The 27,388-nt window shown below is 38.8% G+C and overlaps 1 protein-coding gene across 1 annotated transcript in view; it reads right to left on the bottom strand.

Annotated features, from left to right (window-relative positions):
• Positions 1–20,154: 20,154 nt before the first annotated feature.
• Positions 20,155–27,388, bottom strand: part of LOC308521607 (uncharacterized protein) — a gene marked incomplete at both ends in the record, with an annotated part of 88,807 nt that continues 81,573 nt past the window's right edge. Inside the window, one exon of the mRNA XM_081094662.1 lies at positions 20,155–20,462. Within this exon, the coding sequence (XP_080950788.1) occupies positions 20,155–20,462 (308 nt within the window). The remainder of the gene's footprint in view (positions 20,463–27,388) is intronic.

Below are 27,388 nucleotides of genomic sequence, written 5' to 3'. Positions count from 1 at the left end.
CCAGTATTAGAAATGGACCTTCTTTAATCCACATTCAGTAATAGTTTGTTCTATTGAAAAATGGCTGTTTCTGCATTTTTAAAATTCAAAGTTGGAATACACCCTTTCTATTTTTCTGTGTAACAGAAAATGAAAATCTATTAGCTTTAATAAAAAACAAAAATCCAGACATATCTTTAATATGGTCAATGATTTCTGCAGCACAGGCTAAAAATGGAGAAAAGTCATGAATATAATTTTTCTGTGACCTTAGACTAGGTAATTATTTATCTACTTACCTATCTATTTACTCTCCTGACTATTGGAGTCAATATAGAATATTCACTTATTGTCAATATTAAGATTCTAATAAAAAGAAGATATGTGTAATACCAGGCTCAGGAAAAAGATCATGATTTGTGTTTTATAATTCAAATATTCCTTCTTATTTCTTTCTAAATTTAGTAAACCAAATGATGTGAAAAAAAAAAAAACAAAACAACTAAGAAGCTTTCTAGAAAATGCTTTGAGCATCAGATCATCTAAGATAAAGTTTAGAAATATGATCTCAATATAGGAAGATGAAATTGGAGCATGGAATATCATTGACCAAAATCCTCCTACATATGCTATCATTAACTAACTAATGTATTCAATAAAATGCTGATTTAGGTAAGGATGCTGTGCCGCCATTTTAACATTCTTGCCTGAGTTGCAGCTTCCATCAGTATTCCAAAACACCTCTGAGTCCAGGTTAAAAGAGTTAGCAGCTTGTTGAATGTTAGGAAATATTAAGAGCAATTAAGTTCTCTAAGATTTGAATATTTGACAAACAGTACATAACCTGTTGTTCACATCTCAGAACATCCCATTTATCCTAAATTGTCATGAAGATGATTGGCTTTTCCCATTGTCTGTAAGTCTCCTCAGAAACGGTTGCTGAACTTGGGCTCTATTTCTAAGCTTTGACTCAAGATGGGCCAATGATTGAGAAGAAAACACATGCACCACTTCCAGTGCTGGGCCATAGACACCTTCCACACTATTGTCTTCTTTTCAATGCCTTCCTTAGTCCTCTCATAAGTTCTAGTTAAACACAGAATACTGCCATTTGTGTGCCAATATTTTCTTGTGTGATCAGGCCATTATAATACAACTAGAGGCCTGGTGCATGAAATTTGTGCGTGGGTAAGGTCCCTAGGCCTGACCTGCGATCAGGGCCATCTTCAGCTGGCCCCACCCCGTGCTGCCAGCCACCCCCACTTCCCGTTCACCATCGGGTGATTGGAGCCTGCCAGCCAGGGGAAGGCACCAAGAGGTTGGCCATTCCAACACACTGCGGGTTGCCCTCTGTGTGTGGGTGACTGGTGGGGCTGGGATTGTTGCCACCCGCATCCCCTGCCACCCACCCCTGGTTCTCTGTTCACCATCAGGCAATCAGAGCCTTCCGGCTGGGAAAAGGGATCGAGAGGTGGTCAGTGCACCTCATTGTGACTGGTCAAGCAGTCATTCTGGTCGTTCCAACATTAGGGTAAATTTGTATATTACCCTTTTATTATATAGATCAGAGGTCCAGTACACAGTTGGGGGCCAGCCAGCCTGCCATGATGGAGGCCCCGGATTGGGGTGGGGGGGTCCCTGCGGGGGAGTGGGGCTGGCTTGGGTGAGGGGCCGTGGGTGGTTTGCTGGCCAGCCACTCCCTTGATTGGGGTGGGGGGTTTGTTGGGGGGTGGGGCCAGCCGGGCGAGGGGCTGCAAGCCGGCTACACCCACAATGGGGGTCAGGGTCCCCACTGGGGGATGGCACTTGCCAAGAGAAGGGGCTGCAGGAAGTTTGCAGGTCGGTCACGCCCTGATCAGGTGAGCATCCACACTGGGGATGGGGCTGGCCAAGGCAAGAGGCTTCAGGAGGTTTGCAAGCCAGCCCTGCCCAAGATTGGGGTGGAAGGTCCCCGCTGAGTAGTGGGGCTGGCCAGGCCAAGGGCCTTGGTCATTCTGATCTCTGGTCGTTCTGGCCGTTCTGCTGTTTCAGTCACTGGGCTTTTATTATATAGGATGAGAGGTTTGTGCCCTGATTTAACTTGCTTATATCTCATTCAGTTCTTCATATAGATCAACACAAAACCAGGGGTATAAAAATTTTATTAAGCTCCTGCTTAATACACATGCATATGCATAATGTTGACCTTAAACAACTAGCTAGATATTTCTCCAGCAAAATGTGTTTATTTGGGGACATAAAGAAATTATAATTTGGGACATGCAATCTAATTGCAAACTATGCATAAGTCCAGACAAGCAAAGGAAAGGAGCACTTTTTTATGGATTTGGAAGGGGCTGTTATAAAAGAGGAGTACACTGGAGAAAACTGAATGTTTGAAATATAGTGACTTTTTTTTGGCTGACTTATGGCCATCTCCCATTGGCTGAGCTGTTACTGGCAAGGAGGAATCTCCTTCCTCCTGCTGAGGTAGTAAAGTACTAACACGTCCTGTCCTCGATATGAAGTACCTCTCTTCCAGTTGGGGTAAAGCGTATGTTAAGTGACAAGTGTGTGACAGTTCTCTCTTCTGATCTCCCAACTCCATTATAAATGTGGTTTCTGTTTATTAATTTCACATTTCCTTCTTTATTCAGGATCTTTCTCTGAAAGCATTGCTGATCAAGAGTCAGGTTTTTCCAGATTCAGTGGCCTTTGTCCCTCAATGCCAGAAAGGACCTTTCTTGGATATTGTGTCCCATTCAGAGGGAAAGTGCACAAAAAGGAAAAGTATTTGGGTCATATTTGAGTAACAAGGATGGATAGGAGGTAGATCTCTTAGGCATTTCCCATCTAAAGTCTGTATCTTATAATAGTGAACACGGCAGAACTGAAAGGCTCAAACAAGTGCTTTGGGAAGGTACAGTGTAGGAATTAAACATGAAGTGATTGAACAGTCTTGTTATCTCAAAATAAACTATTTGGAACAAAATGTCTTAATAATACAGCCTATAGGTTGCAAACTCAGAGGCGATGAATTTGGATAAGAATCCATAATCAATGAGCAGCCTAGATGAAAGGGGGACTTTTGTGAATTATAAATCCTCTAATAGGTCTGGTCTGAGCATCTTGGGAAAGCTGTCTCATTAGGTATCATTTTCTATTTCAGGAAATCCTCACCTTCAGGTCACCAGATGGTGCAGAGCTCCAATCAAGCTTAGGTGCCTTCTTTCGATATGTCATGTGAGTCCTGGAATTTGGCAACACAAGGGTTTGGTTAGCAGTGCCTGATTGGGTCCTATCAAAGGTTGAAGACAGTCCTTCTGGAAATGTCTTTTCCAGTAGATGAAATATTCAAATGGAAAAATGTGTTGTTTATGGGCTCGTCTCCCTGGAGCATGTTGTAAAAAGGCTGATCTACCAGAACATGGTTAAATCTGATAGAAGCACTTAGGCTTTTACAGTATTGAAGTACATTTGTATCAGCCGAAGATAAAAAAAAAAAAAAAAAAAAAAAAAAGCAGGGGCCAGGTGCATTGGGCTGCCTGTAAATTACCACAAAGGGTGAGAGTGTATGAATCCCAAAGGGGGTGCATCTGAGATTTAGAAGGACCAACAGCAATTTTGGCCAAGGTATAGGGTCTCTATAAATTTTGGCAATTGAGTCTCAATAATGATTAGAGTGTTCATCTCAGCCTGAGGATTGAGGGTGGTAAGTGCAGTGTTAAGTATAAAATTGACCAAATGGCCGAAACCGGTTTGGCTCAGTGGATAGAGCATCGGCCTGCGGACTAAAAGGTCCCAGGTTCGATTCCGGTCAAGGGCATGTACCTGGGTTGCGGGCATATCCCCAGTAGGAGATGTGCAGGAGGCAGCTGATCGATGTTTCTCTCTCATCGATGTTTCTAACTCTCTATCTCTCTCCCTTCCTCTCTGTAAAAAAAAAATCAATAAAATATATTAAAAAAAAATTGACCAAATGGCACAGACTTGTCAAAGCACCTAACTGATAAAATGGGTTTCCCAATCACTATGGAGTTCAAGAAAGGTTCTCCAGGTAAGGATAATATTTACCAAAAGGACCCCCGCCCCCTTAGCCATAAAAGCAGCAGTAGCTTATTTACAAGGGAAAGCTTCAGTTCAGTGAGAAAACATGCAGACCATAACTGAAACATATTTTTATCCATTGGGAAGCAGTATGAAATCCATTAGTCAAACCTCAAATTATCCATCAGATAATTTAGAATGTTGAGGAGCAGTGTGAACAGTCTTCCCTGGGTGGTTCTTTGAACCAGTCCAACAAGTGAGGTAGGTGCTTTTTGCAGCCACATTAATATTTTCCCACAGATATTGATTTATGAATGTTATTATCTTGTCAGGGGACCAGTGGTTTAATGCATGTACAGTAGTTAGGAGTGGGAATTTAGAGTCTCCTGTAGGACTGAGTCATTATTTGTCCAGAACTAGAGCTTTTTCTCTTTATCCAACCAACAACTGTTAAATTTTCAACCTTTTTTTTTTCCTCTCTCTCTTTTTCTGAGGCCAATCATTGGGATTCTCTTGCTAGTTTTTCTAAGTTATCATTTTGGGAAATATCCCTTTGGACCATAACAGATTGGTTTCCACTGATATTGGTTCCTTTAAGGGCAGCATTCCTTGAGAAAATATCAGTAAGGTGATTTCCCTTAGCTTTCAGAGAGTTCAGTTTAGAATGCCCTGGGATCTTAATAATAGCTAAAGCATCTGGTAAAAGTATAGCATAGAATAATTCCTGAAAATACTACCCATTTTAAATTTTATTTCCACTGGAAATAAGAAAGCCATACTCCTTCCACAACGTTTCAAAATCATGAGCTATGCTGAAAGCATATCTACTATTAGTATAAATGTTGGAGCTTTGCCATTGCCCAGGTTGCAGGCTCATGTGAGGACATATAATTTGGCTTGTTGGACAGTAGAATCCAAAGGCAAGTGTGCCTCCTCAGTTACATTAAAGGGTGTTGATATTGCATATCGAGCACAGTATTTGTCATTAGCCATAGAGCTATTGGGGATCTTCTCCAGCTCCTCATTTAGGCCACCAAATATGTTGAGCTTAAACAAATAGACACCCAGATATTTCTCCTGCAAAATGAGTTTATTAGAGAACAACAAAGAATGCAATTCTGGACATGTAGTTTAATGGTGAGCCTGCAAAAATCTAAAGCAACAAAATAGAGGTGTGTTCTTTCATGGATTTGGAAGGGGCTGTTGTAAACAAAGAGTCCATTGGAGGAAACTGGAAGTTGGAAATATAGTGACTTTTCATTGGCTGAGTTATGGTTGTCTCCCATTGGTTGAGCTAAGTGGGCAAGAAGGATTTTTTCCCTTCTGCTGAGGTAATAAAGTAATATTACTTTCTTTCAGAGATGGAAGGTCAGTCTCTTCCTTTTGGTGTCAGTAGTGTGTGTTGAATGACACATGAGAGAGAATTCTCTTTTCTAGCCTCCAGACTCAATTTTAAAGAAGATTTCTGCTTATTAATTTACACAATATACATATATGTATTTCAATGTGAACATTTAAAATTTTAATAATAGCAGTAAATTATAATAGCAGTATTTCACTATCCAACCACATACCGATTCCTTGCCTTTACAATCTTTCCTCTAAGATAAAGTGAAATTTATTTCATCAATTTTTATTTTAATTCTTAAGTCTTGATATCTGAATACTGAGCAAAACAACCTAGAATCAATAACTCATTCTTCTAGTATCCCCCACCCGTCTCGTCTCTTGCATATATATATGAACATGCACATACTAATGTTTCAACATGCAGACACCAACATTGGACCAGGAGAACAATGCTGTTTGCATGAAGACTGTTGGGAAGGCATTAATGTACTCTTTAATCCCCACTTGGCCACATAAAGATGGGACTTGAGCCTAGAACCAAGAGATAGGGAGGCTACACAGCCTACACTGGGCTTATTGTTTTCTCTGGGGATATCTCAATAATTTCAGGTACAATGTGTGCTTCTTTGTTCTGCTTAAGCATGTGTGTATTATGACATGTGGCCCAATCCATTACAATATCCATTCCCAGAGTAGAAGGAATTGGGTCTTTTACCTACAATATGAGAGGGATGAGTGTAGACCATCACTTAGTAGGTGCTGGTGGAAAATGCCTGCAGGCCATGGTGGACCAGTGCTCTCTGTGAAAGCTGATCTTTCTCTAATTCCTGTCCACATGAGTAAAGCAGTATTCCCTTCAATGCCTGTGTGAGTCATATTTTTCTTGGTGATCCTGAACCATGCATTGACTGACTTCCGGTAGAATCAGACTCTTCCCCTAGAGGTGATAATAGGTGTGGCTTGCTTGACAAGTAGTCACTTCCCTATTCTTGGAAATAGGCATTTCCATACCCAATTTACTTGTCAATATCAGTAGAAATTTAACTTTCCCAAGAAACTGAGATAGTCTCAATTATTTGGCAAAATGTATTTTCATGTCTTCCATGTGCAGTATCTGGTTTCTTCAGCACAATCTTATTTTATTAACCCAGTCAATAATGTTGTCATAATTCCTAGGAGAAGGAGAAAACAAACACCTCCCCCCAAAAAAATAAACTAAAGAACAGCAATGCCACCAATAAAATAAATAAGTTACTCCCACGCACAAACCAATACACACACATACACAGTTCTTCAGAGAAAATGTTTTGTTTACATATAATAGAAAATGATACCATACCACAAAAAAGACTGATTAACTTTCTTGAGTCTAAAGAAAACTCACCACACACACAAAAATAAGTGAAACAAGTAATTCTTTGGGTCTTTATTTTATATTTACGTTACTAAACTAGAGACCTGGTGCACAAAATTTGTGCACTGGATAGGGGGTCCCTCAGCTGGGCCTGCACCCTCCTGCAGTCCAGAAACCCTCAGGGGATGTCTGCCTGCTGGCTTAGGCCTGCTCTCTGTGGGGATCGGGCCTAAGCCGGCAGTCGGACATCCCTCTCACAGTCCGGGAGTCTCCCTCCTTACTGCCCCCCTGTTTGCTTCTCCTTACTGCTCAGCTTGCTGTTCCTTAGCGCTACTGTGGAGGTGGGAGAGGCTCCTGCCACTGCTGCTGCACTCGCTTGCTGTGAGCCCAGCTTCTGGCTGAGCTGTGCATCCCTGTGAGAGCGCACTGACCACCAGGGGGCCATTCTTGCATTAAGCATCTGCCCCCTGGTGGTCAGTGCACATCATAGTGACTGGCCTTTCTGGTTGTTCCACCATAAGAGTCACTTAGGCTTTTATTATATAGATGATTTATACAAGTGGTTTTCACAGATTAAGGGAAGTTTTGTTTTTTAACAAAACAGTAATCAAGCTCTCACATCTATAATAATAAAAGCGTAATATGCTACTTAAACCGAACAGCCAAATAACCTTCCAGACATCATTCTGGATGTCCTTCTGGATGAAGCTGCTGCGATGGGGGCCGAGGCAGAGGCGGTTAGGGGCGATCAGGCAGGCAGGCAAGCAGGTAGGGGCGATCAGGCAGGCAAGCGGGTAGGGGTGATCAGGCAGGTGAGTGGTTAGGGGTGATCAGGCAGGCAGGCAGAACAGTTAGGGGCAACAAGGCAGGCAGGCAGAGTGGTTAGGGGCGATGAGGCAGGCAGGTGAGTGGTTAGAGGTGATCAAGCAGGCAGGCGAAAGGTTAAGGGTGATCAGGCAGGCAGGCAGGCAGGCGAGTGGTTAGGAACCAGCGGTTCCAGATTGCAAGAGGGTGTAGCATGGGCTGAGGTACCCTTCCCCCTGCATGAATTTTGTACACCGGGCCTCTAGTGTTTTATATATCAGAAAACATGCTAGCCATATTGAAAATAAAACAAGAACAAAGGTTATTTAGATTTTGCCACTCTAGTGAAGGCTTCAGAATTTCTAGACATGCTTGCGTCAAGGAAGGAGTTTATATGTCTTTTTTGTTGTTGACATTATTATCGGTGCCCCCCATTTCTCCCCACTTGGCCCACCTCTATCCAGATCTCACTGTCCTCTTTCTATGGTCTTAACCACATCGTTGTGTCCATGGGCTATGCATATATGATTTTTGGTTAATCTCTTCACCTTTTTTCATCCAGTCCCCTCTACCCATCTTTTCTCTGACTTACGTGAAATCAAATCAAAAAGGTATATAATTTATCTTTCTCAAAATGGTTCCTGCCATAATTAAGCATCTCCTGTATGAGACCCAGGAAGTTTGTTGGGGAGTGTTTATCCTCAAAGGTTTGAAGTGGCCTTATTTCTCCTTTGTTTTTCTTTTTTGTAATATGCTGAAAATGACCTAATTTTTCCCTGTTTCAGTTTGACCTGTGTTAAGAACTGAATGCTTGTGTTCCCCCCAAATTCATTTGCTGAAGCCCTACCATTTGATGTGATGTTATTAGCAGGTGAGATCTTTGGGAGGTAATTAGGATTAGATGAGGTCATGGTGACAGGGCCTTCATGTGTGGAATTAGTGCCCTAATAAGAGTTGTAAGAGAGATTACTTCCTCTGTCTGCTCACAACCGTGTGAGGATGCGGTGAGATGTCGGCAGCCTGGAAAAGAGTTTTCACCAGAACTCGACATGCTGGCACCGTGATCTTGGATTTCCATTATTCACGACTGTGTGAAATGAATCTCTGTTGTTTATAAGCCGCTTCCTCTATGGCACTTTGTGAAGGCAGCCTAAATAAACTAAGACAAAGTATAAGTAAATGTTTTACAAAGTAGTTCTTAGTCCCTTCTGAATAGGTTCTGGATTTTCTGGTACTGATATCACTCCTTAAGGGAGTATCACCAAATTTTAGACCAAGTTTTATAGCTACTTGCTAATGCCAATTGAGGCACTGCTTTATTCCCACACATCATTTTCCTTATCACAGACTATGTATTTCCGTTTCTTAGGACATCTTTTCTATCTCCAATAGAACAGAGCTTTACTGGAGTTTATTCCTAAAGGCAAACCCACACAATGCTATTTCTGAGGTGTCTGTGTTCAATGTGCTTAGTTTTCCATTGAAGACCTGCTCCTTTGATGTTTTTGAAGCAAATTGTTTTTCTTTTCTTTTTCTTTTTTTGGATGGAATGATATCGTATGAAATTCACAAGAAATGAAGCCCTTAGAGCAGTGGTTCTCAACTTGTGGGTCGCGACCCCTTTGGCATCGAACGACCCTTTCACAGGGGTCGCCTAAGACCATCCTGCATATCAGATATTTACATGATGATTCATAACAGCAGCAACATTACAGTTATGAGGTAGCAACGAAAATAATTTTATGGTTGGGTCACAACATGAGGAACTGTATTTAAAGGGGCAGAAGGTTGAGAACCACTGCCTTAGAAATAGATTTTCTCGTACTCCTCCTCAGAGTGACTTCTTACTGAATTGTGCCTTTTCAACTACAGTTAGATGATACGTAGTTAGATTCATTAAAGTGGGAGAAATTGTAGGGAAAGGGTGGGTTCTGCAGAGTCTATTTTGGATGTATTAGTTTCCAGTTGCTGCTTTGACAAATCACCACAAACATATTGGCTTAACACAATGAAAATTTATTATATTACAGTCATGGAAGCCATAAGTTCCAAAACAAAGGTTTCTTAGAAACCATAAGGTCTAAAACAAAGGCTTCTTCATTCTAAAACAAAGAAAGCCACCAGTTCTAAAACACAGGTTTCTTCAATGCTGCATTTCTTCTGTGGATGAGAGGAGAATATTTTCTTTGCTGTTTCTAGATTCTAGAGGCCACTTGCACTCCTGGGCTTGTGGAGCCATCAGCAATGGTATCACTGTGATACCTGCTACATCACATCTCCATCTCTGACTTTGATCCTTCTGGACCCTCATATAACGAGCTTTGTGATGCCAGGCAATCGTGGCTCAGTGGTTGAGCATTGACCTATGAACCAGGAAGTCATGGTTCCATTCCTGGTCAGGTCACATGCCCTGGTTGTGGGCTAGATCCCCAGTGTGGGGTCTCCAAGGGGAAGCTGATCAATGATTCACTCTCATTGATATTTCTCTCTCTCTTTCCCTCTCCCTGTCTCTCTGTAATTATATATATATTTACTAGAGGCCCGGTGCACAAAAATTTGTACACTCGGGGAAGATGAGGGTGTCCCTCAGCCCGGCCTGTGCCCTCTCACAATCTGGGACCCCTCAGGGGATGACCACCTGCTGGCTTAGGACTGCTCCCCAGGGAATTGGACCTAAGATGGCAATCAGACATCCCTCTGGCAGCCCGGCAGCCCGGCAGCCCTCGGGGGATGTCCACTTGCCAGCGGGGAGCAGACCTAAGCTGCAGTCGGACATCCTTAGCACTGCTGAGGAGGCGGGAGAGGCTCCCACCACCACTGCTGAGCTGGCAGCCATCAGCCTGTCTTGTGGCTGAGCAGAGCTCCTCCCATGTGAGAGCGCCCGGACCACCAGAGGGCAGCTCCTGCATTGAGCGTCTGCCCCCTGGTGGTCAGTGTGTATCATAGTGACCAGTCATTCCCAGTCCTTCTGCTGTTAGGGTCAGTTTGCATATTACCCTGTTACTATATAGGATAGAGGCCTGGTGCATGGGTGGGGGCTGGCTGGTTTGCTCTGAAGGGTGTCCCGGACAGGGTGGGGGTCCCACTTGGGTGCCTGTCCAGCCTGGGTGAGGGGATGATGGCTGTTTGCAGCTGGTCACACCCCCTTCAGGGTGGGGGTCCCCACTGGGGTGCCTGCCAGTCTGGGTTAGGGGCTGAGGGCCGTTTTCAGGCTGGCGGGTGACTGAAGCTCCCAACCTCTCCTTTCTTTCTTTTTTTTTTTTTTTTTTATTCTGGCATTTATTTACCTTCTATGGCTGTCACTGGAACTGAGAGCTGGCTTTAGCTCTGAGGCTCGGCTCCAGCTCTGAGACCTCGGCTGCTGAAAGCAGGTATCTGGGTTTGTTTGGCTTCTATAATTGAAACACTGTTGCAGCTCCAGCTCTGAGGCCAGCTGGCTGAAAGCAGGTTTCTGGGGCTTGTTTAGCTTCTATAATTGCAACATTGTTTCTTAGAGTGCAGCTCAGAGGCCGGCAGCGGCAGTGGGGAACCTTGGCTTCCTCCATCACTGGAGCAAGCAAGCCTCCTGTTCGCTTCAGCTGCCTGGCTGCCGGTCGCCATCTTGGTTGGCAGTTAATTTGCATATCGCCCTGATTAGATGGGAAGTGTGTCGGAGGTATGGTTAATTACCATGTTTGTCTATTATTAGATAGGATAATTTAAAAACAAATAGCTTTGTGATTTGCATTGGGTCCACCTGGATAATCCAGGATAATCTCTTAATATCAAGATCCTTATCTTAAGCACAAAGACAGAGTACCTTTAGTCATATAAACTGATATTCACAGGTTCCGTGGATTGGGATGTAGACATCTTTTTGGGTGTTTTTTTTTTGTTTTTTTGTTGTTTGTTTGTTTGTTTTTTTTTGTGTTTGGTTTTTTTTTTTTGGGGGGGGGTGCTGCTACAGTCTGAATGCTTGTGTCTCTCCAAAATGTATATGTTGAAATTCAAATGCCCAAGATGATGAAACTAGGAAGTAGGACTTTGTTAGGTCATGAGCGTGGAGCCTTCATGAATGGGATTTACTTTCCCCTACCACCGTGTGAGGGCACAGTAAGAAGTCAGCAGTATACAGCCTGGAAAAGGGCTTTGTCCAGAACCCATGTTGCCACACTGGTCTGGGATTTCCAGTTTCCAGAACTGTGAGATGTTAAGTCTCTCTTTTTAAAATATAAGCTATCTAATCTTTAGTATCTTGTTAATAACATCCTGAAAGGACAAAGACAGGGGCCATTATTCTATCTATACCCTAGGGATATTGATTTTGTAATATCTATTAGACATCTGGTAGACATGTTGAAAGACAGCTTATTGATGAGATAGAAACTGGTGTTATTAATATGGAAAATATAAGTACATAAATGATATTTAGTGTTACAGGGATAATACCTGATTATCTAAAAATGCAAGACAGCAAACTGGTTAAGATTATTTTTATTTAACCAGATCATTTTGGGTTCAAATTCTAGCTCTGGCATGTATAACCTATCTTATAATATCAACTATCTTATAGTGTTCTAGTTAGAAATAAAACAAAATACAAATACTAAGTAAGAGTTTTTATTGTAGGGAGAAATTGTAGCTACATTTTGGATTTACAAAATTTAAAAGAGGGTAAGAAAGGGCATGTAGAATCAGCAAAGAAGAGTGAAGCAAGAAGGAAATTATAAAAGATTGATCTCCTGGCACAGTAGAAAGTGTTTCAAGAGTGAAGGAAGGGCTCTAACCGGTTTGGCTCACTGGATAGAGCATTGGCCTGTGGACACAAGGGTCCCAGGTTTGATTCCAGTCAAGGGCATGTACCTTGGTTGCGGGCACATACCCAGTAGGGGCGTGCAGGAGGCAGCTGATTGATGTTTCTCTTTCATTGATGTTTCTAACTCTCTATCCCTCTCCCTTCCTCTCTGTTAAAAATCAATAAAATATATTTAAAAAAAAAGAGTGAAGGTAGGAAAATTGGCTTCGAATGTTGCTTTGAGGGTTCATCTTGATTTGCTATAGGGAGATCCCTTTAAAGGAACGGTTTTAATAAGAAGATGGAGACAAAACTGATTAAAATGGGCTCTAGGGAAAACTGGAGGAGAGGAAGTGGAGACAGAATATAGAATATTCTCATAAGCAGTTTTGTTTTAAGCAGAGTAAAAAAAAATGGAGAAGTAGTAGCTATAGGAGATGGAGGGTTTTTTTCCCCCCCTAACATGGGGTGGGGGGTGGTGCAAGTGAATGTTTGTATGCTTCTAGGGATAGTCTAGTAAAGAGAGAATAAATTGATGATGCAGGAGGGAAAGTGGATGACTTCAAGGGCAAACTACTTTAGAAGGCAAGTGGATCCAGGATTCAAGTGGAAGGTCTGACAGTAGGAACACAGACAGGGTTCATGTTGTTAGGGCAGTGAAGACAATGTATGGGTGCCAAGATTCATGTGGGTTTGTAGAAACACTAGTGGGAGCATATGGGAGTTCTCATTTTACAACTTTTATTTCACAATTAGTTAAGAAAAGAGGAAAAAAGTATGAAATAATATTTTAAGAGAACTGGAAAGTAGGTTGTCTATGGACATATAGTCCAATAATGAAGCATAGCTAAAAACTCACTTGAAGTTCACATAAATGTAAATTTAAGCTATTTAGCAATGTTGATCATTTTTATAAAACAAATTCAGTGTCAAAGTTTGGGCATAGTATAGGCAGAAAGTAGGGTTTTGCCATGGTTACGATATTCAAATGAAATAAAAAGGGATTAAGGTTGGTTGTAAGAGAGCAATTATAATGATGTGCACTAGACTGTAAGATAAGTAAGGAGGAAAGTGATTTGAGGTGAGTAATGGGTGCTGAAAAAGTGGTAAGGTTAGGGGTTTATAGTAATGATTTGTTTTGAACAATTGTTGAATAGTCATTGTGGTCTCTAATCTCTAAGAATGTTAGTGGAGCTCTAATATTGATAAAATAAGGTCTTAGAGAACCAGGAAATAAGATTTTTGACTTACTACTTCCTTGTTCCCTAATCCTGTTGGCTTCTGGTCACTTTGATGCTGGTGATAATGCCAGAGATTTAATTTTGTACTTTTGTACAAAGCTTATATATTGCTGTTTTACTAGACCTATGGTCATTTCATTGTTCCCAAAACTTCTTCAAACACTAAACAGAAACCTGTTTACAGACATGTTGCTGACTTTTATGTTTGTTTCTTTATCATAGTTCCCCTCTCCCCACCACCTCAATCTATTCTGCTGTGTTAAATTCTAATATTTTATTTTTGGTCACATTTCTTTATGTTTTCTCTGTCTTCTCCTTGCTACCATATCATCTATTCTATGTTCTTAAGGAAACACTCCATTCTTTGATTTTTTTCTTATAGTATTTCCAACTCCTAGCACTCAATCTACAAATTGCATTGTATATAAACATATCATTTTCTCCAATCTCATAGAATATGATACCTCTTCTTCTATCCACAAAAATCATTATTTCCAAGTTCTTTAAGAATTTATTTTATCAGTCATCTCATCTACTAGCTTACAGTACCTCTCTCTCAGGATCTTTTTAAAAAAATAGTTTTTATTGATTTCAGAGAGAAGGGAGAGGGAGAGAGAGATAGAAGCATCAATGATGAGAGGGTATCATTGTTCAGCTGCCTCCTGCACACCCCCTACTGGGGATTGAGCCTGCAACCTGAGCATGTACCCTTGACTGGAATCAAACCAGGGACCTTCCAGTCCCCAGTCCAACAGTCTATCCACTGAGCCAAACCAACTAGGGCAACTCTCTCAGGATCTTTACTCTTCTATCAATAAACGTGTCCAGGTCTTTCTCATTTTCCTCTTTGTCAAAATGCTTTTGTTTCTCCCCATATTTAGCCAAGTTTCAGAAAAGATTAATTTTATACTTTGACTTGACTCACCCTTCCATGCCACTCCTGCTACTTATTTAGACAATCCAGTGCATACATTCTACTTTCATCATCTACTAACACTTCTCATCGGATTCCATGAATTTCCTTCCGATTTCAAATAAAATGGGTAATTTTCAGTCTGTTACGTTACTTGAACCCTTTAATATATCTGACAATGCTCATGTCTGCTTTAAACTAATTCTTCCCCTTAGTCTTTCATCTTTACTCACCAGGTTCTTATTCTACCTTTCTGACCATCTATTCTCACCATCTGTGGTGGAGATCAAGTCTTTCTTTGGAGCTTTTTGGCCCTTCATGTTTGATCCTGGCCCACTGATTTTCTGTCTCCACACTCATCTTGACAATGCTTTGTAATGGACTTATTTTAACTCCAAAGATCTTCAAATATATCTCCAGTCTTGACCTCCTCCTTGATCTTGAGACATACACACACACACACACACACACACACACACACACACACAAATGTCTTTTCCGAAGACCAGTTTGAAGAACTCAGAATCCTTAGTTTTCCTATTACTGATGATATATTACATATCTCTGTCAAACAATATAAACCAGAAATGCCAAGGATACCCATGAGCTCTTGTATTCTTTCTCCATGTATTCAACACCTAATATTTCCTGATAGAAATGATTCCTGATTATTTATTTTAATGTTTAAATTTTTCACTCTATTTCTATTTCTACTTCTTTTGTTCATAATCTTACCATTTTTCTTACCAAAACATCTTAATTGCTATTTTAAAACACTATGAAATGTTCAACTAAGTTTCCATAAAGAGAGTAAAGCTAAGTTATTTAACAAAGAAGTCAGTGCTTCTACAACCCAGTCCTTAGCTCTGTGCATATTTCTTATAATTTATGTTCCAATGAACATTATCATTGGAACATAGCATTATTCACACAGCATTTCTCATCAACTACATTTTTTTGTCATATCTCCAGTAACTCAAAGAGTTTCCCTAACTTCTATTTCTTGGCCAGCTTTCTTTTTTATTACTCAGTTCTAGTAATAGCTTCTTCAGAAAGCCTTCCCTGAAAACCCAGATAATTGTAGATGCTCAACCATTCTCACATAGACATTTTTATTTCTGTATGTCCATTTTCTTCTAGGAATGATCATACCTTTCTGGCAAAACCACATCATTCCTATTTGCATTGTCATTACAGAAGCATAGTACCTGACACATTCTATGAGCTAACAATCATGCTAAGTCAGTTGACTATGACTAGTTTCTAAGACATCTCTGTCAGTAGAATTGTATCCTATCAGTAGGAAATTACATTATTCTGGTCATGGTAATATTAATATGTCCTGAATGTTTACTATGTGCCAAACACTTTGTTCTAAAATTTTCATTTAAGTTATTCCTAAAAAGTATTTACTATTAATATCTTTATTATCCCTGTTTTCTCAGCAAAGAGAACTAGGGCACAGAGAGGTTGAAGTACATAACCATGATCACAAAATTACTAAGTGGTGAAGATTTATTTCAAAACTGAGAGTTATGATCCAATTCGATATTTTGAACCTCTATTCTATTCTTCTATGGTAGATTTTCAACTTCAATTTTGTAGAAAGAGATTAAAAGAACATATATTACTTTTATAGAGGTCAAAGTCTGGTGAGGGATAGGTCTAGAATTATCTATACATATCTGTATGTTAATATTTATATTGAAGAAAAAGAACTATATATCCTTATGCAGATAAAATAATAGTGATCTTTAACCACCTGAATTTAAAATACTTAATACATGTAATGAATGTCCAAGAACAAGCCCTGTGGCTGTAAATGGTTGTTCAGATATGGCCTCCCAGCATAGTTATCAATACAATAATGCTCTTCCATTTCATTGTTGTTAGATGCACTGTGTTATCTGGTATAAGCTGTTATAAGATTGCCATGAGGAAAAAATGAAGCAGGAGGATCCAAGAATGAAATAATTAGTGACAAAGGAAAAAGAGCAGGATGGGAAAGCAGATTCAAAGGGATTTAAAGGAGGTCTGAAAAGACTCAGGCATAGAAGGCCAGGCTTTCACATTACATTGGTGCATGTGGGAATGCTCACTGCAATACCCCAGATCCAGTATAATCTTTTCATTGTGAAAGTTATTATGGTTTTAAATCAATTTTACATGGGGATTCCTTTTGAGCTTATAGAAAATTTGGGACGTTCAAACTTAATTTCCTTTAGTGGGAAAAAATCACTTTCCTCTCTTTGAACAGACATCTTCATTTTTTAAAAAAATCCTCACCCAAGGATATGTTTATTGATTTGATTTGTTTTTTATTAAAAATTTTAATGTTGATATTATTGCAGAAGCTCCCTTTCCTCCCCCCACTTTGCCCACCTCCACCCTCCACAGCCTCCTCCTTCCTTGGCCTTTATCAAATTATTGTCTGTGTCCATGGGGAATGCATATATGTTCTTTAGCTATTTCCTTCACTTTCTTTATTCACTCACCCTCCAACCTCCTCCTCTTGGGCACTAGCCAATCTTTTCCATGTATTCATGTTTCTGGTTCTATTTTATTTGTCATTAGATTCCATATATTAGTGAGATTATATGGCATTTGTCTTTCTCTTACTGGCTTATTTCACTTAGCATAATACTCTTCAGATGCAACCATGTTGTCACAAATAGTAAGATTTCCTTCTTTTTTACAGCTGCCTAGTATCACATTGTGTAAATGTGCCACAGCTTTTTTTATCCACTCATCTAAACAGACATCTTCTGCTACCTGATATACATAATACTTCAAATTCCTTGAGGTCAAAAAGCAAGATGTAGAGGTCAAAGAGTCACATTTAAGTTTAGAGTTTGAAAAAGAAAAGAAGGTCAGGTCAGACTCTAATATGTGTCAGGTAAACCTTATGCTCATTCAAAGAGCTTTTTTTGCAGTGATAGAGTCCAATGTAGTTCATGAATTGTGTTCCCTAGGCAAAAGTCTGCAAAATTACCTGCTGAAAAAGAGTCAAAGAGCTTTAAAAACAGGGAGACTTGAGCATGCTATGGAGAGAGCTGAAAAACCATTATAACTTGGTGTGTCAGCTTTCAAGCTAAAGATCCCCAGCATCAAGACTTGAGGAAGTGATAATGGCATCACCACACCCAAGTGCCACAGCTCATTCCATTCAGCTTATGCTTAGTTGGTTAAAATTCTCCCCTACTTACTTGGTTAAAATCAAAGAACAAAAGAAGCCCTCCCCAGTGAGTTTTGAGACTTTGAGTTTAAGAAAAGTCTCCTTTAGTTCATTCAGGCTGGCTGAGAAATGTGAAGCTCATAAGGCCTGAATATTCATTGTCTTCATGTTTTAAAAAATGTGTTGAAAATCTCAAATTGTCCCTTAATTCAAAGTTTCCCTTACTGAAATACTGGGTAGAGCGACAAAACGCTATGTTTTCTTGGCTTCTTAGGCCAATGCTTTAACTTTTTAACTGATGAGCATGGGAATAATAACTAGCCAGCAACAACCATCCTCAAATCCAACTCCATCACTCCTCTGTGGAAAGGGGTAAGACAGAATGTGATTTGGAATGTTGTTTAATTTCATTGCTATGCTGCTTAGCACAACAGATCCTGTGCATGTTTTTTTTAAAAATACTATATATCATGTAATAGATTTATTATTATTTTTAAATATATTTTTATTGATTTCAGAAAGAGGAAGGGAGAGGGAGAGAGATAGAAACATCAATGATGAGAGAGAATCATTGATTGGCTGCCTCCTGCATGTCCCCTACTGGAGATCAAACCCACAACCTGGGCATTTGCCCTGTCAGGGAATTGAACTTGAACCTCCTGGTTCATGGGTTGATGCTCAAACACTGAACCACAGCAGCTGGGCTAGATGTATTCTTAACAAAACTTTTCCTAAGAGGTCTAGACACTAACACTTTTATTTATTTGCTTGTTAAATGCTTATTGAACACCTACTATGTAATAAATTGTAATACCTGGAGACTTTAGCATGATTGCTCTTCCTATTCAGCCAAGTGTAATTGCCCCCCCGGTCACCTTTTGGATCAAATAGTAACATTGATAATGATAGCAGTAGTGAAAAACATAAAGAGCACTGAATAAACCTTATAAGTGCTTTGGCAGATATTTATATGTATTTCTATCAATTTGAAGTATATATTATACTGCTAACATGAGCATATTCTAAACCTGACAGAGGGTGTATATCTTGCAAACTAGTGTGGGCCTAAAAAATCTATATTAATATTTTTCTCCAACCTTCTAAGTTCTTCTAGGTAGGCAAATAATCCTATTAACAATAACAGATTAACAGAAGAAAATCAAACTTTTAATGCACATGTATGGCAATTCACTTAAGCATAGAAATTCCATGAAAATTCCAAAGACAACTCTGTGTATATAAGCCAATTTGGACAAAGGAGACAAAACGGGGGAATGGAGTATTAGACTGCAGAAGTGAAAATGGGTAGTTTACAGGTAGTGGAGGAAGAGCATAACACAAAGGCAGAGAAACCCTTTCCAGGCTTCTCAGAAACAATGAGACAAAGCGGGTATCTGGCTCACAGGCCCCTGCCTGAACCCTCTTGGTGACCATGCTTAATTCAAATTGGTCTAAGGTGACATCCCAAGGTCTCTTTCCTGAAGCAGGATTCTGTGTCTGAATCTCTTGGGCAGGGTCCAAGTTTTTTTATGAGTCTGTTTCTTAATAAACAGCTTAAAATCAATATTCCAAAGAGCAGCTTCAGGGTGACAAAACTTTGGTGCCCTTTACTACTTAGTCATGGCGTCAAAATCCAAACTCAGGCTGTTTGACCCAAATTTAAACTTTATTTATTTATATATTTTTAAATATATTTTTATTGATTTTTTTTTTTTTTACAGAGAGGAAGAGAGAGGGATAGAGAGTTAGAAACATTAATGGGAAAGAAACATCTATCAGCTGCCTCCTGCACACCCCCTACTGGGATGTGCCCGCAACCCAAGTACATGCCCTTGACCAGAATTGAACCTGGGACCCTTCAGTCCATAGGCTGACACTCTATCCACTGAGCCAAACTGGTTAGGGCCTTAATTTAAACCTTTAACTCTTGTGAAAGTGCATCTATAAATTCAAATTCCTGCCATACCTGGTACATTCAGGAGCTTCATTTGATCCCATTATGTTTATCTCATTTTTCTTCCACCCCCTGCTCTAATGACATGGATAGAAGGTCCTTTTTTTTTTTTTTTTTTTTTGAACTGAAAAATGTGTCATTGTCTATGCTCAGAATCACTTGCATCCTTCTTTTTGCATTTCCCTCTCTTAAATCTCACCTCTTTCAGGAAGCTTTAAATGTTCCAGGCTCTGATGAGTCTCAAAATCCCAGACACTTAGCTTATGTTTGTACAGCAAACGATTTGAAGAGAGGGAAATAAACATTCCTTTAAATTTGCCAGTGAAACTCAGGGTGAGCCCATCAGAAGGAAGGGGTAAGAAGTCAGGCTTCCAGCAGGGGGTGTGCTAACCCTGACAAGATTCTCCCTCCTCAGAGCTCATCCAACTGTACTACCCTGGGACACAAAAGTCAAGGGATCAGTTTGCTTCCTGTCAATCCCCCAGGTCTAATGAAATATGAAACAACATCAACAACAAGAAAGAATCTGCAAACACAGCCTTGGGCTGCAGCCTGAATTATTTAACTGGTCAGGAAGGTTTTGGTCAAGAAGGTCTTCCATAGGGTCCAGGGTACAAAAGGAATGAAAGCAGCTGCTGTGTCCCTGTCAAAGGTGTGTGTTTGGGGAAGAGGGTGTACGTTAAAGCAGCAGATAAACTGGATGTAAGGCAGTACCCCCCTGGGACAGCAGTGCAGGTGGCAGTAGATAGTGAATCAGTAGCTTCAGCGAAAACGATAGTCCTGGAGAAGCCATACCTCGGTGGTGCAGTGTCTACAGTGTGGTGCTTGTCCTTGGTAGTGACGGCATCAGAGGTAGGAGGCCTTCGGGTACTCCGAAGCTGCTGCACTCTGCCTAAACACCCTGGGTACTTAGAGACAATGGGGATGTGAAGGATTCTGAATTTACCACCATCACCCCCACTCTTTTGGAGGTAAAATTTGAACTGGACTAGTTCTAGCTGATTCTAAGGTTTAGTATAAAAGATGTATTACTATTTTCTACCTCAGCTCTACCTTCAGATTGATGTAGCCTGACAGAAAACAGAATATACCCTGTTAGAGCTGCAGATTAAGTTTATTCATATTGTGAATGTATCTATGCATCCAGTTATGTATGTTTTGTAACTTTTGTTGTAATCGTAGCCATATTTCAGTTATTCAGTAAACACTGATTGAAGCCTTTCTAAACCAAGAACCAAGTACACATTGGTGATATGTTCCCTGTCTATATTGAGCTTAAAGTCTAGAGAAGAATCAGAGAATAAATTAATAAATAAACAACCAAATATATAATTATAATGGTGTTTAAATTAATGAAGTAACTGAATAGGATAAAGGGCAGTAATGGTGACTGGGGAGTATAAGGAGGTACTTGATTAAATAGATCAGGGGAGTGATCTTTAGGCTCAGCCCCGATGTAGAAGAAGGACCCACAAACTGTATACAGGGGGGAGAATGGTGGTTGCAGCTAAGGTTAAAGCTTTCTAGGAAGAAGGATGAGGTTAAGAGCCGGAGACAGGAAAGGGCAGTGTGCTTGAGGTCAGTAATTAATCTGGTTGGGCTGAAGCAAACTAGACAGGAAGTCGAGCCAAATGAGATGAAGACGGGAAGGTAGTCAGGGGCTATCATGCAGAGCCCTGGAATCCAAGATAAAAATGTTAGACTCAGTTGAGGTGGCAGTGAAGAGCCCTGACTGCAGCCAGACGTTGTGAATAGAATCTAGCTTCTAGCACTTAGTAGCTGTGTGACTTTGGGGAAGGTACTTAGCTTTTCTTCACTTCAGATTCTCTAACTGTGACTATGAGGACGGAAACAGCTCCTACTCCATAGGGTTGTTTTGAATATTTGAGTTTATAAATGTAAAGTACTTAAATTAGTGTCTTCGTGTGTGTGTGTGTGGGGGGGGGGGGGGTGACTCAATGGTTGTAATCAGGAGAGTGATATTATGATTGGAGTTACTTTTGAAGCATATAACCTTGCCTGTTGGGTGGGAAATGGGTAGGAAAATGTAGAACTGAAATGGTGAGGAGAAAAAAAAAAGTGATTATAGAACAAGCATGTCAAACTCAAAGGCTAACACGGGCCAAATAAACGAGGCATGCAGCCCACAGGCCGCGAGTTTGAAAATGCTTGTTGTAGAGTCTTAATAAAGTGCTTTGACATTAGATATTATTCACCAATTCTGCAATATACTCTAGTGTGTACTCCCCTTTTTCTGGTTACTCCTCTCTTTGAATACTTTTAACTTGCTTGAATATTTAGTATGAAGGTTATGTGTCATACTAATGATGTAGTGGCAAAAATTATTTTGAATGGCTATGTCATCTCTAGAAGAATAATGCTAAATTCTAGTATTTATATTACTGAAATGAAACTATTTGGAATGAAATTGTTTCTTATTAATTTATTTATTCAGCAGACATTTATTGAAAACTGATTATATATCAGACATTCTTCTAGGCATTTAGAATGTAGATCAAATAAAAGCCTGTCTTATGCCCTGACTGGTTTGCTCAATGGATAGAGTGTCAGCCTGCGGACTGAAGGATTCCGGGTTCAATTCCAATCAAGGACATATACCCAGGTTTCGGGCTTGATCCACAGTAGGGGGCATGCGGGAGGCAGCCGATCAATGATTTTCTCTCATCATTGATATTTCTATCTCTCTTTCCCTCTCCCTTCCTCTCTGAAATCAATAAAAATGTATTTTAAAGGAATAAATAAATAAAATAAAAGCCTGCCTTATGAAATTGATAATGCCTTTTTGGTAAGGCAAAGTAGTGACCTGACACAGTTGAAAATTCTATAACTAAAGGATAGTAACCAAAAGTATAAAAATTAATATTAATTCTAGTTAGTAGATTAACATTTGCCTCAGCTTGACTAAACTTTGATGGCCTTCTTCTGAGCTCTCTTTTCTTAGATCATGTTCATGAGAAAACTTATAACTTTAAATTCTTTATCTGCTTCTTTTAGATATAAACTTTCATAAAGGTTTTTTGGCAATTTTATGACCCAGAAATTTCTTTCTCAAGGATCTAGAGGGTCATTCCTTTGAAATATTATCAAGGAAGATGGTGCCCCTATCTGCCAGACTGTGTGCAAAGGTAGGAACCGAATTTCTGATGGACAACAGTTAGAAAACACAGATGGCATCACCACAGAGCAAAATCCTTGCAAACTCAGGAATAACTCAATGTGCAGCACACATTCCATTGATCAAACTCTCTCCTAATGACCTCCAGTATGTTCACACTCGCACCCAGCATGTATCTCATCGGAGTTAAGTTTAGGTAGTTTGCTGGTCTCTCTTCTGTATAGTTATAATCCTAATAAAGTTGTCCTCATCAGTTTAAATTTGGTGCAATTTTTGGTCTTACATAGCTACATAAAGCTATAGCACAATTTAGAGATGATTGAGGAAATGCCGTTTTGTTGAGGACTTTAATATAGTCACCTAAAAAGTGGGGAAGGTGAGTATATCTGTGAGTTTGTAAATGTATTCAAGGTAGTATCAGAGGGAGAAATAATTAGTTAATATCTTAAATTTCTGGAAAAAAAGAGAAGTTCATGAATCCTTAGTACTATCTAAAATAAGCTGAATATTGTTTCAATAAACATTTAAAAATAAACATAATAATGTCTGACAAAAATAAAAAATAAGAAAAATGATCTAAAGTGAGAAAGGTCTTGAAAGTTAATTACGTATATGAAGTATATAAGGGAAAAATTAATTATCATTCTAGATGTTATTGTACACCAAAGCATACTGGAAGTGTGCTGTGTAATTTATGCTAGTCTGGGAATAAAGTATCTCTAAGTAATGAGAGTAATTTTAAATCAATGCATTTGTCCAACAAGTAGCCAATGGGGAAATTTAATTGTGAAATTCATGCTTATTATCTTAACTTAAAATGAATTCTATCAACTAGTTTGAGCCAAATTACCATATATATTAGACTCTATTCATACAATAGACAAAAATTACATTAATTTGTGCTTTGGGAGAGATTTTCAGGATCTGACTTGTTAAGCTCAAGAAAGAAAAAAAAAATGCATCCCCATAACTCATAGCCTGACTGCTAATGGATAAATAAATTTCAGTGTTCTACAGAAAAGAATCTAAGCCTTAGAATAGTATCCATCATTTTGCACACCCAGGTAGTCAAGATTCAGTTGACATGAACTAAAGAAACAAAAATACACAGAAAGACTCAAGAGCCAAGGTTTCTCCCTTTTGAGGTAAGTGAGATGACTTGGCAGCTGACATCAGTGATTTACTATCTAACAGATATTTCTGTAGTACCAATGATTAATCTAATATATCACTGAAGAGTGGAAAAATAAATATACATACATACATACATACATACATACATACATAAATTACATCTGCATGGCACTGATAACCACAATTCAATTTCTGCATCTATGACAAGAGAAGAAAGACCTAGTAAGAATGAAAAGTAGACATTTATGTAGGCTAATATGCCTGCAAGTATGACATGCTCTTTTAACTGGGTTTTTGTCTGAGAACTTTGTGAATTAAAGTACAAGGAAAAAACTTTGTTCAAATGTGTATACCATGAATAGTGTATCCTCTGGTATTTAAATAGGATTTAACATACATCAAAGTCAGATTGGGTGTTTATTAAATGGAAAAAAAGGAGCCACGGGATCTTAAACAAATCATCTAAACAAACTAAAAATACATTTTAACAGATCTTCTTTTGATAAGGTAAAACTAAATATAAAGATATTTATAAATGAGAAAACCAGGAGAACTTACTAGTGCTTTTCTCTCGTCCATCATTAAATCTTTCAAGGTTGATCTTTTGCTAGATTTTAACAATTTTTTGCATGTTTAGTTTAAATTAAAATGTACTAAGAAGGAGCCCAATCATAAATAGCCCCCTTATATACTGTCTACAGTACTTTTTCAAACTTTTAAAAATTCTCCTTGAGATATTGTAGAACAATAAGCTTGGTTCTGAGTTGCATTATTTGAAAAAAATATATATATATATATTAGATTTAAGGACTTGTACACAAACTAAGTAAGCATTGATAGATAAGCTAAGGCTTACTGTGTTGGCTATAATGGGGACGAGAGATGGTCAGATTTAAAGAGCGGAGAATTGCTATGGATGCATGAGCCTCAGTAGGGTAAAGGATATCAGGAGTGACCTAAGTAAGGCAACACTAGAACCTCAGGGACAATGGTTTGGGAAGATAAAAATGAATCCCAAAGCGAGATGAAGGAGGGCTTCACAGATAAACATGACTCTAAAAAATTCATAATCCATTTTCTCAAGATGATTGCCTAAGTCATTTTTAACTTTCCTGTTTATGTTTGTGTATTCTTGGGAGTGAATATGTAGTTAATCAAACAGATTAAGATCAACTGACTGTGTAATGTATGCCTTCCTGACACAATGGGAAAATGTAAATCCCATAATCATTAACACCAGGGATAGGAGCTGCCTTTGTTTTTGATAGAAGGAAGTGTTAGAAGAAAAGAATTCTCCCCAGGTCCTTATAAATACTGTGATTGATATTTGCATGGCTCGGAAATCCCAGATGGATGCATCCTGGATAGATTTCAAATGGGGATAAAATTATATACTACAAACAGTTCTCATTTAAAACGTGTAAGCTATTCTAGTAAAGATAGACAGTTATGCTGTATTTTCCCTTATGTTTTATTAATCAGTAAAAATACAATTGGAGAAATAAACACTCTTTTTTATGGATCATTTGTTTATTTACTTCTTTTTTAAGGGATATACAGCATAATTTTTAAAAATATAACTATATATTGTGAAATGAATACCACGATCAAGTTAATTAACACATCTAACCCCTCACTCACATAGTCATCATATTTTATGTATGCTGAAACATTTGAAAATTTTAAGTGTACCATATAGTATCATTAACTATAATCACCATGCTGTGCATTTAGATCTCATGAAATTATTCACCTTATAACTGAAACAGTGTATCCTATGACAATATCTTTCCAGTAATCCCAGCCTCACCTCAAGCCACTGAAGGCCACTATTGTATCATTACTATGAGTTCAACTAATTATATATAATATATATAGTTAATTGTTGAACAATGTGACAAGTAGTGGTCCATACCCCGCACAGTGGAAAATCCACATATAACTTTTGACTCCCCCATAATATAATAAGTGATATAAAATCAGGGTGATAATTAGCAATTATTAAATATTGATCATTTTAAAGTATGTTTGCTAATCACTTCAACTCTGGTTCAATTCCAATTTAGATAACTGAGATGTATATTTACATACACATTTACACATATTATTTTATAATTTGTTTGCAATGAACTGTTCTTCAAAGTCTGCCTTAGATTGCAAATGTTATTTTCATATTAGTATTCTCTAGATCTCTCTTAGAAAATAAAACTGTTCATTACTTGGTAGCATGGAAGCTATAGTTATAGGTTTAGTATCTATATTGCCTTGTCATTTACGTTATATGGAGATATACTCAGGTTATCAACGTATAATAATATTTCTATTGAAAAATGCATAATTATCATTACAATCCCAAATTTCTCACATAAAAGTAAAATTTAAAAACTTCTCTAATGAGTACCCATTTAAGTCATAGACAATCAGTTTCTAGCTGACTTATATATACTTCTAAACTTTAATACATAGGCATGCATGTTATTAGTGTTACTAATAACCCCTAAAAACAACTTGAATCTGACAAATGCAGGTCATGATAACCAATAATTATTAGTAAATATATCTTAAAATATGGGAAACAATATCTGAGTATTAAGTGTAACTTTAAACCTTTCCTAGGTAACACTGCTAGTGCCAACAAGAGGTCAAGCCATAACTAATATTGTAAAACTGGGTATATTTATCTAATCAATGCTTATATTTTGAACTATAGCAAATTATTTAGGGTCTATGTGTTACATTATTCATTTATAGCCTTATTAATATTTAGTTTGTAAGACTGTTGTGAGAATAGAGGAGTATATCTCATGAAAATGCTAACATCAGCAAAGCAAAAATCATGCATTAAAAATTATTCATTTTATATGCCCTCTCTCTTTGTCTTGGCCACTTGTATATTTTAAATAAATTTCTTCAAACTCTTTCTAATATTAATGAGAACAATTCAATTAAACTTACGATTTTTACTTAAATCTAATCTTCCTCCTAAATGGCACACTTATCTATCTATCTATATATCTATATATATATATATATCTATATCTATATATATATATATATATTTTTTTTTTCCCACATGTTGAAGTCCATAATTCTGAAACTGGGTCTTGAAAATGTATTTTTGACTCCTTATTTGGCTCAGTAAAAGGGAAGGTGGATTTGCAAGTATTGAGGAATTATGAATGAGAAAGTAGAAATATGATCCAATAAGCAGGGTGTCTATAGGAGAAATAAAAATAGCAGATGGACTGAAACAAATGTAGTTAATTTGAGTACCCTATCTAATAAAAGGCTAACAGCAGAACAATCGGTCGCTATGATACGCACTGACCACAGGGGGCAGATGCTCAGTGCAGGAGCTGTTCCTATGTGGTCAGTGTGCCCCCACAGGGGGAGCACCGCTCAGCCAGAATCTGTGCTCATGGCTGGCTAGCACGCAGCAGCGGTGATGGGAGCCTCTCCCACCTCCGCGCAGTGGCAGTGCTAAGGATGTCTGACTGATGGCTTACATCTACTCAGGGTTCCTGGACTGCAAGAGGTTGCAGCCTGGG

Source organism: Myotis nattereri, assembly GCF_964212035.1.
Source record: "Myotis nattereri genome assembly, chromosome: 6".
In the NCBI taxonomy this organism is placed as follows: Eukaryota; Metazoa; Chordata; class Mammalia; order Chiroptera; family Vespertilionidae; genus Myotis; species Myotis nattereri.
This window is presented reverse-complemented; position numbering and strand designations above follow the sequence as displayed.